The sequence below is a fragment of the Psittacula echo genome (genome assembly GCF_963264785.1).
Source record: "Psittacula echo genome assembly, chromosome: Z".
NCBI classification, from domain to species: Eukaryota; Metazoa; Chordata; class Aves; order Psittaciformes; family Psittacidae; genus Psittacula; species Psittacula echo.
Genome location: NC_137742.1, coordinates 31,682,145 through 31,697,926, shown reverse-complemented (window position 1 = coordinate 31,697,926; position 15,782 = coordinate 31,682,145). Strand labels below are relative to the sequence as shown.

The window sequence follows — 15,782 nt, the reverse complement described above, 5'->3', positions numbered from 1 at the left end:
GCTCAGTTTAAATTTTTTTAAGAGCAGACAAGATCTTTACTACCTGTATCCTAAGATTCCATTCATCCTCCACTTTTTTAAAGAAAATATTATACTAATATCACATTAACACAACATACATTTTACTGATATAAAAACAGCATTAGCATAAATTACCGCAGCCTTCCTCCAGTAAAGGAACATGTGCAACAACAAATATATCTTTCACTGTCTTGAATTCAACTTCTTTTAGGGCTGCATTTCTAAACAAATGAGCCAATTTGGTCCAGAAAATAAAGTCTTATCCACTGCTATTTCTTCAAATGATGAGGAGGTCATTGTTTAATGATTTTTTTTTTTCATTTGGAAGTGTAAACAAGTGTTTGCAAACTAGAAAAGCATTTTTCATATTATCAACTCACATCTCCTTCAAAATGCTTAAAAAAAGTTTTCTTAGCTTTTATCCATTTGTGTCCAAGATGTCTTCTTCAGGATTTAAGTAATGTCTCTACTACCTGGAATTTTACAACATGCAGTAAGGTTTTCTATAAATAGCACTTTCAAAATTCATAAGAAACAAAAATAATTTTTATGTAATTGGTGTTTTAGTTAAATGTCTCCTATCACCTTAGAACATTTTAGAATTACCTATGTTTACATACAACAAAGATTCCATTCTTATGGCTGACAAGACTTTCTTGGTGCATCTAAGTCTAACAAAGCAGCACTTTAAAAAATATATATATAAAACTAATCAAAACATAGATTTGTATTCCTACAATAGGTGTACCTTCTCTGCCTGAATGTAAGTGATCACTGCACAAGAAAAGCAGGTAAACAAAGAAATTACCTAAGAACCAGCATCTGACCAGTTTACCACCTTCTCAATTTACATACATGACATTCCATAGATCTTTGTCTTTTGCATAGATACAAAAATTACCATTTATGTTTCCTGGAATTACCAGCTACAAAATGTTCCATGTAGGTTTGGATGATTAGAAACTGCGAGAACCAAGCTACACATAAAATATCTTTTATACATCTTTCTAATGATTTTATGTTCTCTTCACAGGTATTTTTTAAAAAGTAAGATTTTATGATCAAAAAGAAAACATTTTTCTCATATACTTTAAGATACACTTAATCACATCTATGTGTGTAACATTAAACCTCCTTGTCTCTCTATTAAGAGGTGTTTGATCAAAAATCTAACATTATAGAGAAAGGATAGCAGAAGCTACATATTTAGGAAGCACCTTTAACACAATCTTATCTGCAACTGGGCATACTGAGTTAATACTAGAGAAATGGTTGTGATTCAAAAACTCAGTTAAGTGCATGTTTAATACAAAACATGTCAGGCATTCCCAAAGGACAACTGAACCAAACAAACTGATTTCAAAGAAGCCTTACAGAAGTTCCTTCAAATAAATCTTTGCATTCCCAACTAATTAAACTTCTCACAGTGAGTCGTTACAATCTGCTTCCGTTTTATTCAAATAAGCCTTATGTACTTTTTAGTCTTTTCCTTTAAAATAAAAGAATGTGCTACTGCAATGTTCTTTACATTACAAATCTCACATATTTCAAGGCATTTTTTAGCTTAAAAAAAAAAGGAAAAAAAACCACTTAGTTTTTCAGTAAAGCTTATTGTTGTGAAGCAACTGTATCACATCTGTTTTGCTTAGGCAGCTGAAACAGATAAATGAAATAATCTTTCATAATAATTTTTACTTGCCATGACTTGGGCTCCCCGAAATGGAGGTAATTAATACTGTAGAGATCCATGTCTTCTGTGTGCCATGCAAATGTTGTTTTCCACATGCCAAAATAAAGATATGGTGTATTTACACCCTCAATAGAAATTCCACATTCTTCTTCTACAACATCCAATATTGTGTTAAGATGGGCAATATTCCATTCCTCAATACCCTGAAAAAGATAAAAAATAAACGCAATAATAAATCAATATGCAATGCAATTTTTCACTGAGACTGTTGTACAAACATGCACACCTGAACTAGCTCTTAAAAAGACTGTATATTAATACAAATCTGTAAGCATGTTAGACGACTGATGAAGTTACCAGAAAAAATTTATCTTGACCTTAGTAAGATTTAGAACAAGTTCTAAGAGATATTGAGAGCAGAGCACATAAAGGAGTTCATATCTGCTTAACACTTAATAGATAAACCTAACATTGACTGAAACAGCATACACACTAGAACTAATAGCTGCAGACAAAAATCTTTGATGAGTTGAGAGCTGGAAGCCACTAAGTTCCACTGGGCCTATCTATGCTTTTTAATTACTTACAAAATAATACTAAATAGCATGAAAAATTATTTTACAATTTAATTTATATGCATAAATTTACTCATTTCTCTGAAAAGTATAGAAACTAAAACCATTATATCACTTTAGATGTATTTCTAACCAGAATTATATACTGCAGAAGAAATACACCACAGAAGAAACATAGTTATTTCATGGGATTTTAGCTGTTTTCTTACATTATTGCCCAGAAAATCTGTATATTAAAAGCCATTCAGAAAGCCACAGATGTAGTTTTTGTTGTATTTAATATTCATCCACAGAGTGCAATTCTAATTTCAGGTAATACAGCATGTAAGAGTCAATATAACGAAGATCAAAGCTACAAAACTGAAGAGAAAAAGATTAGACTTCATTACAACAGCAATTATTAGTACCTCCAGGGAAGACATTGGCTGGTGCGCCAACAGTCAGAAAAAAAAGAAATATTATCTAAACTTTACAAAATCAATTCAGGAAAGTTTCTTTATCGGGAAGACAGCCCTTAAACATGTCCTTAACTCTAACCTGCTCCACACCCCCATCACTTGACTCTCTACAGTTCTGGCAATCTTATTCAACTTTGAGAACAAATAGATGGCAGACTGCAATCTTGATGCAGCTCATTAAGAAACATGTGACATTCAATAGTTGGGCCACTAGTGAAGTAAAAATATAGGTTAAAGCAAGAAGTAATGGACATTTATTACTTTCAGTTTTCTTTTTCCTTGGTTTTGATTTTCATGTATGCAGCAACTAGAATAGATATACAAAATCATAACTTCTGCATGAAGTTCAACCTTCTCATTGAATATGCACTTCTCACTGCCTGCTATGGTTATTTCACTTGCTAAGAAAAACTATCTGTAAATTATCTGTGACTTTTAAAAAGGAGTGAACGACTTTTACAGAATTAGTTTATTCCTAACAGCAATTTTTGTTCTTTTTTTTAAAATGGAAGAAATTTAATATGATGATCATTATCACAGAAAAAACCTAAACACTGAAATGAACTCAAGAAGTAGATGCTGGTAAAATTTACACTTTTCAAATCTAAAAATCCTAATCATCAGCAAGAGAGCAGACCTATAAAATATAAAATTTGAATACCCAATTTTAACTAATTATTCCTCAAATTAATTTGCAGAATTATTTTTTTTAAATCACATAACATTTATCTTTGCTCACAAATAGTGCAGTCAATCTGGAGAAACAAATTAATACAGCAAAACAGAAGGAATTATTCAACCCTGTAGGCACAGATGCACATTCAGTGTTAGAAGACAACAATACAACAGATTCAAATTAATTGTTAATCTAGGCAGCATACTCTTGGACAGTGAGTAAACATACAAACAGTACAAGCAGAGCAACACCCCCCCAGAATACCCTTCCAGCCTGCAGCAAGTTGCAGATTGAAGGTTTCTCCAGACGGAGGTGTTACCCCTTCTACTTTACATACCCTGGGGGCTTTTCTCCAATTTATTCATCCAATCACCTCCTTTAATGCATGTAAACTTTAAGCAGTCGTAACATCCTGAAATTTACTCTTCTCTTACTAAAGTGTGACAATTTTTATTTTTTTTTTTAAACACTATATCTCACCTTTTCACATTCTGTGAGTCAAGTCACAGTCACCAAGCAAACCACCAGTGGTTTGTCCCTGAACCAAAAGTAGATTCTCCCATGGAGAACAATCCTAGGAGAAGATGGCTTTCCAATACCAAATGTAACAAATACACAAACCACAACCTCTGCACTCTAGCTGCGTAATCTATTTCCATTTCCTAAAGACTATTTTGGACAAGTAGTCTCAGCTCAAAAGGAAGTATTCTATGAAACATACTGAAATGCAAAAATCAGACTGATTCACTTCCTACAATCCCTGAGCGTAAAAAAAAAAAAAAAAAAAAAAAAAAAAACCAAACACACAAACAAAACCAGTCAGCTTTGTATTTACACCTAAACTGTTGAAAGTAATTATTACAAATCAGCACTAAAGCTGTTACTTTCTCTCACAAACATATGGGTCTTTAATATTCCAAAACATGAAGTAAAATTCTTACATGCATTTTAAAATAAAATAGCGATTCTAACTTTTCCAATAGTTATACAATTGTTTTTAAACTTTGCAGTTACAATGCACACTAAAAAGATCACAGGAACTGTAAAAGAGCAGTTTAACAGGTCAATATATAACAATACTTTTCAAAATTCAAGTACATCTTAGCAGAATGTTATATTTAATAGCCATTATTACAACACCAGTACACATATTACTCGACCATGACGTGTAGCTGGTAGCTTCTCACAAAAAGCCATTTAGACATTATAATCTAGTCAATGTTATAAAAATACAAAATATTTATACTGTGCAGAATATCAGAATAATATCAAAATACTGTAATAATTTCAAGGGAAAGTGTAAAGGAAGCATTTCTAATATATCCACATTTTTCATGGCAAATTCCTCAAAGAATACCTGTCATCTTTAACAACTGTACCACACAATCCTTCATCAGGAAAAAGCTGGAAAATAACATTTTTCTTTCTTTACTCGAACAGAGAAATACAAGCTTGAAACATCTTATCATCTATGGTCATTGCTATGCAAATGAGACTTACCTTGTACTTCTTCAGAGAAACATTGTAGTTTATAAAGAAAACCACTATTCAAATCTTCACTAATACTGTAGGTGACTCAAACTTACTGTAAATTACCATCGATACTTTTTTTAACTTTGAACAAGCTTTTAATGCAATGTGGAGATGAGACACTTCACAAGCCACAATCAAATACCTGAACAAGTGCACAGTTTAGAAGCTGACCCATTCTTTTCATAAAAACACAAAATAAAATGTAGCCTTCAGTATACCAGTAAAAAGTAAAGCTCAAGGTTCAAGCAGGGGCCTCTTTGCAGATAAGAATAAAATAGGCTTTAAATGAATTTTTTTTTTTATTCATTTCCTTTTACTAAAATACGTGCAATACTGACACAATACTATCCTTGCACTTTACACATAGGCCAATGGTGGAGTGTATTCTATATTTATAATCATGATTTCTGTATGTATTCATTAGTATACACAATACTTTTTCAGTGTTTACTTTTTCCTGTGATTATCTCATGGACTCATTCCAGTATTAACCTGGCAAACAAGACATCTGTTCTACAATTAGGATCAAAAAGCCCCTGTGGCTGACTGTAACAACTCAAATAATAAAGAGGAGTAAAAAATCTAATCAAGAGATAATGAAAAGGAGTAGGAGAAACACAGACAGAGTTGTGCTTGAACACCCACTCCTCTCTGCACACCAATGAACATGATAAAAATATTTGCAGGTTTTTATTGCATCCTCAAAGTGCATAAAAACACAGAAAAATGCTATGAACAAAACCTCTGCACTATAAACACACAGATTAAGAGATACAAACTATTACCCTAACTTGATCTGTTTTTTCTTCTCAGCATCCTTTCAGATATAACCACTGCTATGCAGTAGCTTTTGCAGGGTACAGAGAAAGACAGAAACAATTACATTCTCTTTGGAAATGCACACTAGAGCCAAACATGTAAGTGAAGGAATGCTTACACTGATCTCAACTGTGAGAAGATCATAGGGAAAGGACATCTCACATAGAAACATAGAATCATTTAGTTTGGAAAAGAAGCTTAAGATCACTGAGTCCAACCGTTAACCTAGCACTGCCAAGTCCACCACTAAACCAGGTGCCTAAGCGCCACATCTACACATCTTTTAAATACCCCCAGAGAGGGTGACTCTACCACTTCCCTGGGCAGCCTGTCCCAATCCTTGACAGCCCTTTCAGTGACGACATTTTCCCTAATATCCAATCTAAGCCAACCCTGGTGCAACTGAAGGCCATTACCTCTGGTCCTAGCACTTGGGAGAAGAGAACAACACCTACCTTGCTACAACCTCCTTTCAGGCAGCTGCAGAGAGCAATTAGGTCTCCCCTAAGCCTCCTTTTCTTCAGGCTAAACAACCCCAGTTCCCTCAGCCAGTCCTCACCAGACTTGTTCTCCAGACCCTTCACCAGCTTTGCTGTTCTTCTTTGGATATGCTCCAGCACCTCAGTTCCTAAAACTGACCACAGTATTTGAGATACAAACCCATCAGTGCCCAGTACAGGTGGATGGTCACTGCCCTGGCCCTGCTGGACACACTATTGCTGATACAGGCCAGGATGCCGTTGGCCTTCTTGGCTGCCTGGGCACAAGCTGGCTCATGTTCAGCTCCGTCAGTCAGCACTCCCAGGGCCTTTTCCACCAAGCAGCTTTCCAGCCACTATTCCCCAAGCCTGGAGCATTGCATGGGGTTGTTGTGACCCAAGTGCAGGACGCAGCATTTTGCCTTGTTGAACCTCATACCACTGGCCACAGCCCATCGATCCAACCTGTCCAGATCCCTCTGCAGTGCCTTCTTAGCCTTCAGGTGATCAACACTCCCACCCAAATTGCTGTCATATGCAAACACTCAATCCCCTCGTCCAGATCACTGGTAAAGATACTAATGAGACTTGGCCCCAGTTCTGAGCCCTACAGCTCAGAAACACCACTTGGGACCAGCCATCAACTGGATTTAACTCAATTCACCACCACACGTTGGGCTCAGACGTATAGCCAGATTTTTACCCAGCAAAGAACAGACCCCAATCCTACCCCAATCAAGGCCTTTTCAGTCTCTTGGACTCTGCCAATGAGGAGGGGCACGGGAAGCCAGGAGGAAGGAGAGACAGGACACCTAACCTAAACTAGCCAAAGAGGTATTCCATACCATAGCATGTCATGCCCAGTGTATAAACTGGGGGAAGTTACCCAGAAGGCCCAGATCGCTGCTCGGGTAGGGCTAGGTATTGGTCAGCGGATGGTGAGCAACTGTATTGTGAATCACTTGTGTTTATTGTTTTTTCCCTTCCCTTTTTAGTTTTATATTCTCTTCCCTTGTTATTTCCCTTATCATTATTATTATTGTTGGTAGCAGTAGTGATCTGTGTTATACCTTAGTTACTGGACTGTTCTTATCCCAACCCATGAGAGACACATTCTTTTGATTCTCCTCCCCATCCCTCTGGGAGCGGGGGGGTGGGGGGAAAGAGGGGAAGTGAGCGAGCAGCTGCACGGTTCAGAGCTACTGGCTGGGCTTAAACCATGACAGCCTTGTGGTTTGGTGGCCCTAGCTTGGTCCCAGGTGCCAAAAGTCATGCTATTATCATTTCCCTCTTCCCTCTTTATAGGTGCTGGGCCATCCTGTCTAGGTCATGCTTTGCCATCATCAGTTGCGGGACCAACTGATCCTTGAGGTCCCTACCAGCTTTCTTGGACCCCTCTTTCCTCCAGGGCCCTATCCTATCGGACTTTTCCAAGCACTGAAGAGTCCAGTCTGCTCTTCTGAAAACCAGGGCTGTAGTCCTGCTTTCTGTCTTGATACCTCCTCTTAAGACCCTAAACCCCACCATCTCCTGGCCACTACAGCCAAGGCTGCCTTCAACCTTCAAATCTGCAACAAGTCCTTCCTTGAGTATGAGGTCCAGAAGACAACTTTGCTCAGGAATTTGTAAATGAAGCTCCCCAGAGTTTTCAATTGCTTATGCCTGCTACTCTCCTGTAGCCTGTAGTTAAGGTACAACTCAGATGCCATCCCTAACTCACTTCATAGTCAAATACAAACTCTAGATATACTGCTTTAAAAATCAAGTTAGCTATTCTGTCAAGGGATACAGCAGGAAGTTTGAGTGTACCTGTCCTAGGGTTTATGTAATATTAGAGTTGCGCCTACTATGTAGCAAAAATAACCAAATGTTAGCCTGCAAACACCACTGAATCCATCAGTCTTATATTACTAATCAGATAATTCCCCACATCTTAGACATGGCAGAAGGTAGGGATTAGGAACTGTCACACAACAAGAAATAAAGAGAAGGAAAAGGGAAGTAAAGCAATATCATAAAGAAAGGAGCTGAAGAACAGTGGTGAGAGAGGCAAGACAATATTTTCATGTGCTTTTTTCAACTTTAGCTTTTCTCTACTGAATAGCAAATACCTTTCATAGCTCTAAAGTCAAATGTGTTTTATGACCCATTATAAACATCAGATCAGTTACTTTTCTTTGGAACTTCATTTGAAACCAGGAAGATTTTCTCCATTCCCTAGCTGCTAGATCAGTTCAGGTAGGGGTTTCAAATGTCTTCCCCATCTGTTCATAAAAATAAAATTTCAAACCAATTAAAAAAAAAACAAAAAACAAAAAAAAAAAAAAAAAAAAAAAAACAAAAAAAAAAAAAAAAAAAAAACAAAAAAAAAAAAAAAAAAAAAAAACAAACCAAAAAAAAAACCACACTAAACAGAGTGTCATGGTTACTGTTACAGCTGAACCCAGGACACAGAGAAAAAAGCAAAGAAGAAAAAAAAAGAAAAAAAAGAAAAAAAAGGAGAGGTGGGGAACCAGAAAGTTAAATCGAGCTCCTTGTATCTCATACAAGGAAACCAGTTAATTTGTGGCTTATGGTAACTGGTGGCTTGATTTGAACAACAGCTGGGAATGCCATGGAAGTAGAAGGCCTAACAGTAGTTCACCAGAACAGAGACTATACAGAAGCAAATGAATCACACTCCTCAATTTACTCACAGGTACAACTTACAGATAACTTAATAAAGAGTTAATAAAGTTATTATATCATAAACAAAATAACACCCTTCCTTCCCCTTCCTCGCCAGAAGGGTAGTTTTTTTCACAACTGTTCCACAGGCTAGTCATTCGCGGTCTAAGGTGGCTCAAGTTGACATTGCATTGATGCTAACTCAGAAAGACACCTGTCTTGAAATTACATAATTAAAAAAATAATCACTTCTCAATTAAACTTACTCAACAATCATAATTATTAGGTGTTAAAAATCCACTCATGAGTCAGTTTTTAAACTCTAGCTAATGAGACTGGTGCTTTATTATTGACATTATAAACTCTTTCAGGAATATTAATTTTCACTCAAGTCCAAGTGACCTTATAGCAACAGAAAGATATAACCTTGAACGTATATCTAATAATGTTTATAATCTTAATATAAATAATGATCCTTTAAATCTGTTTCTTAGTTCACTGCCTTTTCTTGAGTCACCTACCTTGTCATTCTCCTACAAAGCACTGTAATTAAATGCAACAGCAATTAAAATACATAGAACACTGAGTAATATTTCAAGCAAACATTCAACTATCTTAGATTTATTTTCCATAAAGCTCTACACAGTCCAAAGAACATTTGTTCTGATAGGTTATTTCCTTATTCATAAAGATTTAATCTGTGTTCAAAACTGTCAAATAATTATAAATACGTTCTAAATACACAACAGAAATCCTGGAATAATCCAAATATGATGAGGCTAAACTTCAAAATCATTGATAGCAGTTGTCAAGCTTTAAAGCATGCATTTAGCTTCGTGGGTTTTGTTGTTTTGTTGTTGTTCCTGTTTGGTTTTTGAGTTGGTTTTTTTTTTTTTCTTTTTTGCTGTTCCATTTGATATTAGGCCATAACTTTGTCCCATATTCCAAACCCCCAGCATCTGTCATACTCTTATCTAAAAAAAAAACAAACACTGATACATGATAGATGACTTCTCTGGCACAATGCCACCGTGCTGGATTCCACAAATAATAATATCATTTCTTAAATAATATAAATACTAAAAAATAAGGCTTCATCATGCTTCAGACACAGATGCCTCAATGCAAAATTGGACGTCACCATGCAGGAAAGAATACGTACTTTGTAAACTTTTAACCTAAAGCATAAGGACTTGCAGCACAGCAGCATTTCTCACTAATTTTGATAGCCCAAGTACATGTACACATCACAGTTTCACTAAGTTCCTGCTGTTTTTCTATGTGGAATTCTGCCAGGTATTTCCCTTTCTGTATTAAATGCAACATCTGTAACACACTGTTTTCTATCAAATGCATCCTGGAAAAAAACCAATCATTTGATTTTATCACAAATACGCTGTGACAACAAATTAATCCCACCATGCCCTTTCTGCTGTATATTGCCCAAAACGTCAGTTAATTGTGCTCATCTCCTTTCCCAGAATAATGACAATCCTGAAGGTAACTGAATGCAGACCTAAGAACAATCTCTAATTCGAAAGAGTATAAAAAAAAAAAAAAAAAAAAATCTTTTCTCAGCCCAATCTTAAGCGTGAAGACATAAAAGGTTGTGCAAGTGCACCATCTGCTGGCCAAAAATTAACTGCGGTAAAAATATTCTAAGGGAAAACATTTCCATCAGCAGCATTCTCATCAACAATTTGGTACCAGGGATTTTTCCTTTTTTTCCTCTTAAATAACACCCAGTCGTAGGTATTTGGAGGTTCTTTATTCTACCTGTTACCTTTTTCTCACCCACTCCTTTATTTCCCACTCCCTGCAACTTTCAGTGCTTCCTTTGTCTCCTCTTCCTATACACGTAACACCTGAGCTAGGATTACTGAATGCCGCTCTTCTCACTTCACTTGCTGCTTCCTCAGCCTCCCAATCTAATGACAGACTAACCCCATGAGAAGGAAATCTCTGACCTTCTCTTTGACCAGTCAACACTTAAAAATTGGGTATTACTGCATTCTCTTTTCTTTGGAACTGTTGCTCATGCAACAGTAAACTTAAGAAACTAAAAGCAAAAGAAAACACAATCAAAACAAAGTATACATTTCTAAAATGCTACACCAGAAGGCATTATTTGCCAACATTAAATCAGAAAAAAATTATCAGAGAAGAAAAAAGGCAGCTTCTATTTCTTGTAAAAAAGCCTGCTTTTCCTGTGTCTCATTTCTGATCTCCACAATGCAACACCAACATACAATGTCTCTTCACCACAGCACTCCAAATCAAAATCTTGTTATTTCCCACATCATTTTTATACAGCTATTTGGAACACAACAGAATTAGGACTTCCTGCTTTCTCTAACAATAAACAACTGGACATTCATAGCTATCTTTCAATGACCACATAACATAGTGCAAAAATTGAATTGCCTTAAGCCATACTGGCTGACCATATTTATCTTTGGACAGAGTCTTCAAGTATTTTATCTTCTGTGAAGAAATATGAAACGTTAGCCGAGCCTCAGACCATCTGTCACAATGAAATTCTGCCCTTTTTTTTTTTTTTTTTTTTAGTGACTGGAGAAGGCAGTTACATAGAACAGGAAATAACTCAAGAACTCCATGTTAGACTATTCTGCAGAAAATTTTGCCCTGCATTTTTTAAAAACACAAATCTTTTTTTTAAATCCTAACATTTCTTCTGTTGCTCTCATTACTTAAATAATCCTTTCAAAATTTAGTTCCCATAGCTGCTTACAAAGCGTAATTGGTATCAACGGATATTCTCTAATTCAATGGATAACACAGATTTGTGTTAAGAATCCCTTCTTATCTCTGGAGATCTTGGCACATAACCAGCAAAAATAATTTGCTTAGGAAGTTTCTATTCCATCTATTTTAATTCAGAACACATTTCCACGAAACTGGCGGTATTCCAAGCATGTAGAAAGCACAGCGAACAATCTTTCTTAGTGAGAGAAATTAAGTATTTCATATTTTAATTTTAAATTAAAAGTTACTTAAAATATGATTCAATTTCTACAGAGGTAAATAATAAGCATACTAAAATGTTAATAAATAAATAAGAAGGAATCTCAAAGTTCTGGAGAGTTAAAAGCGAAGAAAGGGAAGAGTATTATGATTGGGGAGTCATATGATCACTAACAGTAGCAATATCCTACTAATAATCCTACTGCTTGATTCTTGCAGATGTAGAGTTAATTTCAACCTTGCTTGGAGTCTTTAAAGAAAGTAACACAAAGATTTCAAAGGAAATAGAGATTCTCAGTCACAAAGCAAGAATGTATCATCTAAGTACAGTACCCTTTAAAAAAGGGCTGGAAGAGATAAACTTCATAAAAAGCTAAGCATACTTCATCATAAATGCTCCCATTAATATCTGCTCCATAAATTGGTGCCACGAAAGTCAAGTTCCTCCAATATTTACGCTCCAGATCTTCATAATCTACGTATCTTGGGGTGCAGTATCTGTAGAGGAAGAGGTAGAGAAAGGTTCAGCATAGTCTTCCAACAACCACCTTCACAAAGGACTATGCTTCTGATCCTACAAACTGAATTCTAAGAGACTGCTTTATATGAATAATTTATATTTTATATATAATACATATAAAATATATATTTATATATAATATATATATACATATAAACAGAGGAACTGGTAGTTGTCCTGAATTCTTAGTTTCATTATTCACCATAGCACATAACCTCATGACGAATATATATAACCTGACAGCTACAGTAACTGAAGTCATACACCTACTCATGAAATATTTCCTTTAGCCTCAAACCGCTAAACAGCACATCTACAGACTGTGCACAGGCTGAGGCCTTCCCTTTTGTTTCTCTTCCACGAAAAAGGCACACAGGGAAAAGCCACATCATTGTCAAATATTTATTATTTACCTGCCTCACTACCAACTCCGCAAACATAGTAATAGGTCCTGCAAAAGCCTGTTTCAGAACAACTCGAGTGTGCTAATTCTGTTCATCATTGGGCACCATACGTTTAATAGCATAAATACAATTATGTATATACTTTTGGAAGGTTACTCAAGCCTCTTGTACAAACTTGTGGGAATACAACACAAGTACAGTACCACAGAAAACATCCATTAAATAGCTTTTGCCTCAGGATCCTTTGTCAGGCCTCCATCCCCCGTATTTAGGTCTTCAGAAAAGAAAATCTGCTCCCTCATTACTGTAACTCTGAGAAGTAAAGCTTCACATTAGCACTGCCAACTTACTACATACACCTCAACTACTGGGGAAAAAAAAACTAAACATGCCAGAATTAAGTAGACCAGGTACGAAGCAACACGAAGCAACACAGAACAGAGACAATCAAGTTAGCAAAGCATCTTAACTAAAGCAATTTCAGCAATGGAGCTGTTTCAATAATTTATCATGAGGCTCCAGAAAACAGGTTTTGTAACTGAGTAATATGGATACACAAACTCAGTATTGTAACAGAAGCAGCTTGATTACAGGATGCAGGTATGCCCATATTTTCCAGAGGTCAAGGTGAAGAAGCACCTTGGTTCAATGCTGAACTGCAAATGCAACAAAGTAAATGCATAAATTAAAAGATGCAATGCATTAGACTAAGCACACACAATCCTTTTAAAGGCAACTATGATTTAACTTAGATGTTCATGGCCTTCCTCTTTCCAAAAGAATATAATACTATCACAATACTGAAGAAGAGTCTTCTGCATTAAGGAACATAATTTTTTTTATGGTAAAATAGGAGCTTTCAGCTACTTAATAGTTTAAGAAATAAGAGACTGCATTAAGAGTGTCACAAGAGGTTGCATGACATTTTCTCAAGAACAGATTAATATTTAGAAAGACATACAGCTAGTAATAGACAAAAGCCCTCCCAACTGTTCTCAAATTCACCAATGAAATAATGTTGTAAACTGATTTCAGCAAAAAAGATGAAAACTTTCTCAAAAAAAAACAAAAAACAAAACCAAAAAACACAGAAACACTTCCAAAATAATGATAAACAATATAATGAACTGTCCTGGGTTCAGCAGTAGCAGTCAGTTTTTCTCCTTCTTAGTAGCTGTTGCAGCACTGTGTTTTTGACTTTTGGCCTGGGAACGGAGCTGATAACACCGATGTTTAGACTGACCAAGGACTTTGTGAGTCTCATGCTCTGCCAGGGAGGAGGAGAAGCCGGGAGGAAGCAGGGACAGGACACCTGACCCAAACTAGCCATAGAGGTATTCCATACCACAGCACGTCATGCCCAGGATGTAAAACTGAGAGTTCCTGGAAGGGCTGGATCGCTGCAGGGTGGGGGCGAGGTACCGGTTGGTGAGCGGTTGTATTCTCTTCCTTGTTATTTCCTTTATCATTATTACTATTAGTGGTAGCAGTAGTGATTTGTGTTATACCTTGGTTATTAAACTGTTCTTATCTCAACCCATGGGAGTTGCATTCTTTTGATTCTTCTCCCCGTCCCTCCAGAAGCGGAGGGAAGAAAGGTGGGGGGGGAAGTGGACTGCGTGGTTCTGATTTACAGCCTGGGCTTAAACCACAACAGTTCTTTTTGGCGCCCAACGTGGGGCTTGAAGGGTTGAGATAACAACAGATCTGACCGAGGCACAATGCTGATTTATTGGCTCTCAAAGTTGTTTCTCTTGATGCCACAGTTTCAGAATGCTGTAGCTTACTTAGAGCCGGTATTTGCTGTGTTAGTGTTTATCAAGTGTGGGCCTTGGGCTAAGGTTCTTGTTTCATTGTACTTCATGGTAATGGCTTGTAATGCGGGCGGGCTCCGGCAGCAGGGCGGGATGGACGTGGCCGTGGACTTGTACCTGGCCGTCCCGCTGCTCTTCACTGCCCTGGCCCTCGTCCTCGCCTCCGTCTTTGTGAGGCTGCGGGGAGCTGAGGGGGAGCGGCCCCGGGAGCCGGCGGCGGCCGAAGCGGCCCGGGAGAGCGGCCCCGGGGACCAAGCGGCGGCGGGAGCGGGGCTGGAGGGCGGGAAGGAGGCGGCTGCCGAGGAGGGGAAGGAGGCGGCAGAGGAGCCCAGCCCTGCGGCTGAGCCCAGCCCCGCGGTGGCCGTGAGCATCCCCCAGCAGCCGTCCACCGAGCCTCGCGAGCCCAAACCCCAGGAGGATGCAGGAGACTCTGCAGCATTTCCCAGCAAGGCAGAGGAGGAAGATCTGGACTCAGAAAAAGGGAAGCTGGTGGTGAGAGAGCCGGCAAGCACAGCAGCATCATTTGAGAGTTCTGAAGGTTTTGAATGGCCTTTGGGTACCCTTGGAAGCTGCCTGCTGATTGTGATGGGGATCACCATGTTGGCACGCATACAGAGAGTGTGTTTTACCCACGGCCATTTTGTCTGATCCCAAGAGTTAAGCAGAGTCAGGTTTGGGTCTTGTCTGGGGTTAGACAATACAGGGGGACCGAGAGGTTTTCCCCAAGGCTGGACAGTCATGAGTGTCACGGTGTGTGGGACAGTATGGGCGAGTATCTAATCCACTGGGCCCCTCCAGTGCTTTGGAAGCGTCGGAGATGGAAGGCAGCTGTATGGAGTCCCCGACAACAAGTTGCAGAGATTGCTGCAGGGGAGGGTGAATTATTTTGAGCCTGATGGGCCCATGACACTTCAGGCCATCAGGGCAGAGATGCAACATAGAGATGGACTCATGGTAGAGGGGTGGACTTTGCAATGGGCCTCTCCTGCTCTGAAAGACTGTTACAAGAGATGGAGCCCATCATCATGGACTGAATGGACTCAGCACCTTTATAGGGATTGGTCCGTGCACTAAGATAACAGTGCACTGAGATGAAAGTGATGCTATATTGAAAATGTGGGATCTGAGCATGACGTGAATG

The 15,782-nt window shown here is 37.9% G+C and overlaps 1 protein-coding gene across 5 annotated transcripts in view; it reads right to left on the bottom strand.

Annotated features, from left to right (window-relative positions):
- Window positions 1-15,782, bottom strand: part of KDM4C (lysine demethylase 4C) — a gene marked incomplete at its 3' end in the record, with an annotated part of 280,296 nt that overhangs the window by 243,307 nt on the left and 21,207 nt on the right. For all 5 annotated transcript variants that reach the window (XM_080636683.1, XM_080636681.1, XM_080636682.1 and 2 more), the window contains 2 exons: window positions 12,287-12,401; window positions 1,721-1,914 (listed from right to left, as the gene is read on the bottom strand). In XM_080636683.1, coding sequence (XP_080492809.1) covers window positions 1,721-1,914; window positions 12,287-12,401 — 309 coding nt within the window. The remainder of the gene's footprint in view (window positions 1-1,720; window positions 1,915-12,286; window positions 12,402-15,782) is intronic.